The sequence below is a fragment of the Ranitomeya variabilis genome, chromosome 3, assembly GCF_051348905.1.
Source record: "Ranitomeya variabilis isolate aRanVar5 chromosome 3, aRanVar5.hap1, whole genome shotgun sequence".
Classification (NCBI taxonomy): Eukaryota; Metazoa; Chordata; class Amphibia; order Anura; family Dendrobatidae; genus Ranitomeya; species Ranitomeya variabilis.
Genome location: NC_135234.1, coordinates 311722349 through 311726896, shown reverse-complemented (window position 1 = coordinate 311726896; position 4548 = coordinate 311722349). Strand labels below are relative to the sequence as shown.

At 45.2% G+C, this 4548-nt stretch overlaps 1 protein-coding gene across 1 annotated transcript; it reads left to right on the top strand.

Moving 5' to 3' along the window:
- The first annotated feature begins 305 nt into the window (after nt 1-305).
- On the top strand, nt 306-3331 carry ID3 (inhibitor of DNA binding 3). Its single transcript, XM_077295640.1, has 3 exons — nt 306-731; nt 878-950; nt 2751-3331. The coding sequence occupies exons 1-2, from the start codon at nt 435-437 to the stop codon at nt 932-934; spliced, it is 354 nt and encodes a 117-aa protein (XP_077151755.1). The 5' UTR covers nt 306-434; the 3' UTR covers nt 935-950; nt 2751-3331.
- The last annotated feature ends 1217 nt before the right edge of the window (nt 3332-4548 follow it).

The window sequence follows — 4548 nt, the reverse complement described above, 5'->3', positions numbered from 1 at the left end:
ATACTGTGACATGTTAAGGGTGCATCCCTTTATTTAGCATGCACTACCTGCACATGTAATATAGTCATTGGCTTTAGTATAATGCACATTTTCGGTACCATCTCGCCAATCCCCCAGAGATGAGTGTAGGAGCCCCCTGCTACATTGTGACACTGTCTCAGTCCCCAGGATAAGCCGTTGGAAGTGCTCAGCCAGCTGTTAGCTCAATCTTCTGGAGCAGTGGGGTGGAGAGAGGGGGGCTGAGCTGCATGGGAGGAGGGAGGGGACTGCGCCTGTATATAGGCACCAGGGGCATGTGTCTGACAGTCAGTCCAGGCTTCAGGCATCACCTTGTCAGCTGGAACTTCTCAGTCCCTGGAGCAGCGCCCTACTTTGGAGGTCTCTGAAGCACCTGAGCAGAAGATCGAGAAGCTGCTACTACTACTACTACTACCATGAAAGCCATCAGCCCAGTGAGATCTATGGCCAGCTGCTACCAGGCTGTGTGCTGCTTGTCTGAGCAGAGCCTGAGCATTGCTAGAAGCAGCAGTCACAAGGGATCAGAGGAGCCCATGGGTCTACTGTATGACATGAATGACTGCTACTCCAAGCTCCGTGAGCTGGTCCCTGGGATCCCACAAGGAAGCAAGCTCAGCCAAGTGGAGATCCTACAACACGTCATTGACTACATCTTCGACCTGCAGATAGTGTTGGGTGAAGAGCAGGAGCACAACTCCATCCTCTCCTTACAGGTGAGTCCTCCTAGACTTCTGCTCTCACTATTGCTTGAGTCCATGATCCACCATGATGTAGTGAATACCTCATTGTCTTCTGCACTGTACAATGAATGAATGCAATATGGATGATGCTAATGATAATCTGTTCTTTTCTTCTGCAGAAATCAGACTTCTCAGAATTGACAACAAAAGGAGATGCCAGCAGCATTTGCCACTGACCTGCCACCAGCCATGGTAAGGATCCCCCCTATTGTGTCACTAGTGTGAAGGGACAATAAGGCCTTCTTGCACTAGATGTAGCCTGTCACTAGTGTGTAGGGACTATAAGGCCTCCTCGCACTGGATGTAGCCTGTCACTAGTGTGTAGGGACAATAAGGCCTCCTCACACTGGATGTAGCCTGTCACTAGTATGTAGGGACAATAAGGGCTCCTCGTACTGGATGTAGCCTGTTACTAGTGTGTAGGGACAATAAGGGCTCCTCGTACTGGATGTAGCCTGTTACTAGTGTGTAGGGACTATAAGGCCTCCTCACACTGGATGTAGCCTGTCACTAGTATGTAGGGACTATAAGGCCTCCTTGCACTGGATGTAGCCTGTCGCTAATGTGTAGGGACAATAAGGCCTCCTCACACTGGATGTAGCCTGTCACTAGTATGTAGGGACTATAAGACATCCTCACACTTGGATGTAGCCTGTCAGTAGTGTGTAGGGACTATAAGGCTGTGTGCACACGTTGCTGATTTTTCGCGTTTTTTTTTTTCGCGTTTTTTCCCGATAAAAACGCTATAGAACTGCAAAAAAACAGCATACAATATGCATCCCATCATTTAGAATGAATTCCGCATGTTTTGTGCACATGATGCGTTTTTTTCTGCGAAAAAAAAACGCATCGCGGTAAAAAAACGCAGCATGTTCATTAATTTTGCGGGTTTTTTTGCGGATTTCCCACTATAAAATGCATTGGGAAATGTCCTGAAAAAAACGCACCAAAAACGTGCAAAAAACGCATGCAGATTTCTTGCAGAAAATTTCAGGTTTTTCTCAGGAATTTTCTGCAAGAATTCCTGAACGTGTGCACATAGCCTAAGACCTCCTCACACTGGATGTAGCTTGTCACTAGGGTGAAGGGACAATAAGGCCTCCTCGCACTGGATGTAGCCTGTCACCAGTGTGTAGGGACAATAAGGCCTCCTCGGACTGGATGTAGCCTGTCACTAGTGTGTAGGGACAATAAGGCCTCCTCGCACTGCATGTAGCCTGTTACGAGTGTGTAGGGACAGTAAGGCCTCCTCACACTGGATGTAGCCTGTCACTAGTGTGTAGGGACTATAAGGCCTTCTTGCACTGGATGTAGCCTGTCACTAGTGTGTAGGGACTATAAGGCCTCCTTGCACTGGATGTAGCCTGTCACTAGTGTGTAGGGACAGTAAGGCCTCCTCACACTGGATGTAGCCTGTCACTAGTGTGTAGGGACAGTAAGGCCTCCTTGCACTGGATGTAGCCTGTCACTAGTGTGTAGGGACTATAAGGCCTCCTTGCACTGGATGTAGCCTGTCACTGGATGTAGCCTGTCACTAGTGTGTAGGGACAGTAAGGCCTCGTCACACTGGATGTAGCCTGCCACTAGTGTGTAGGGACAGTGAGGCCTCCTTGCACTGGATGTAGCCTGTCACTAGTGTGTAGGGACTATAAGGGCTCCTTGTACTGGATGTAGCCTGTTACTAGTGTGTAGGGACTATAAGGCCTCCTTGCACTGGATGTAGCCTGTCACTAGTATGTAGGGACTATAAGGCCTCCTTGCACTGGATGTAGCCTGTCACTAGTGTGTAGGGACAGTAAGGCCTCCTCGCACTGGATGTTGCCTGTGGGGTGACTGGCAGCAGGGAGAAGGAAGCCAGCTCTGGCTGTCACTGGGTATCTGCTAGATGTTATCAGGCCTATGGGAGGCGCCGCTTCCTCTCAGGCGCCACACTGTCTGCGCCCCCTCCCTTGTGTGACTCACATTCATATACATGCATATTTCTTTCTGCAGGTGTGGGAAATTCATGAGAAGAAAAAAAACAAAACTTCTTACCATGAAGCAACAGATTTGAAGATGGAATAATTTAACTCTTTGAGAACATCAATCAAGAAGTCATTCTTTCATTCCACAAAAAAGACTGTTCTCTCCGACTTTCTGCTAAGACCAAACTTCCAATACTGGTTTATTCCACAGCTAAGTGCGGCTCCCCCATAGACCAAATGTCCGAAGTATTCTCCGTATTTGCGTAGAACCTTCTACCTTTACATTCCTACCGAATGTGGACCAAAAAGCCATTGCTCCTCCATTCTCCCAGTTGTCATTACCAGCTTGAATTTCCAGTACCGAAGACGACATTGACTTGTACCCGTTGCCTTAAGAGCTGTATTTTTTGTACAATGTTCCTTTTTATGCCTTCGTCTACTTTGTAAGGACATAGAAGAAGCCTTAATCTGCGGCGCTGACCCCAGAATATCCCTCTCTCTAAAGTAGAGAATTACATGTTGGAACTGCACAGTTTCAGATTTTAGATAAGGAAACTTTTTATAAAAGTTATTTGTTGTTTGTAAATAATAAACAGAATATTATTTTTATTTTTGTTTCCTTTTGCTGTTGTGAGTGTGTGGTGTGTATGAGTGGATTCTATAGGGTCCGTGTGTGGGAAGCCCTGGTAGGTCTGGCCACCGCACATACACATGCTACACTGGGCAGCGACTGTTTCCAGCAATTGTCTGGTGTCTCATTCAGGGGGCACATAGTACATGAGTACCAGTAATGCCATACATGGGGGATAGTCAATATTTCTATGCCATCCTTGTGTATGAGGGGTACTGACAATGCAGCTTACCAGACCTATTCAGAACAACTCCCAGGGCACTCACTATACACAACCTAATCTGTGGGGTCCTTGTTTCGTGCAGGTCGTGCAATATAACCTTGCAACGGCTAAAAGATGCCATCCGTTTCTTCTTGGCAGCAGCGGGTTCTCCATGGGCCCACAAGAGGCAAGCAGCCTATTCATGGACTAGTGGTTCCACAAAAAGGAAGGGCAACCAGATGTTCTCACATGAAGGAATATACTGGTGCCACAATGAGTGGTAATGCCAATTCCTATGTATATAAATGATACAAAAGCAACCCCCTCCATGTTTCTCCTAGTAAAGCCCTCTCTGTATATAATGTGTTCTATACACTAGCAAGCTCAATTAAGCCGTAACATTATTACTACTGATCCTGCAGGACTACAACCAGCCATATATGTATATAACAATGAATGCCGCAGATTAGGAATTTGCTGGATCTGTATTATTTTGAACTCCCATAGCATTCCAGGCATTTCTTAAGATTAATCTATTTTTATATATCCCACATGTTTCTACTCAGCTTTTGAGTTTTTGGTTTTAGGATTTCTGGTAAATAACACATGGATGATAGATGGATGGACATATACAGATGATCTCTTTTTCATTAATATCAATTTATCTGTTAAATATCTGTCTGTGTTAGGATAGAGATAGTATCTAACATATAGATGGGTAGACATATACAGATTAGCCAGATAGCTATTGGTTTAACATCTATTATTTGTCTATTTAATATATGTCATTGTGTTAGACTAGAGATGGATACTATCCTATCACATAGATGGGTAATTGGGTATACATACACAGAGCATCTTTATCTCTCCAGTTACTATCTACTATCTGTTTAATCTGTATCTATCCACCTTAACACACAGATAGATGGGTAGCTGGGCATGCATATACAGATTATCTATTATCTCTTTCTCTCATATCTATCCATCTATTTA

What these genes read in the sequence shown, in the direction of transcription:
- ID3 (XM_077295640.1), top strand. Translation starts at nt 435, where the DNA reads ATGAAAGCCATCAGCCCAGTGAGATCTATGGCCAGCTGCTACCAGGCT. An exon ending in ACTCCATCCTCTCCTTACAG is followed by an intron (nt 732 to 877) that starts GTGAGTCCTCCT and finishes TTTCTTCTGCAG; the next exon opens with AAATCAGACTTCTCAGAATT.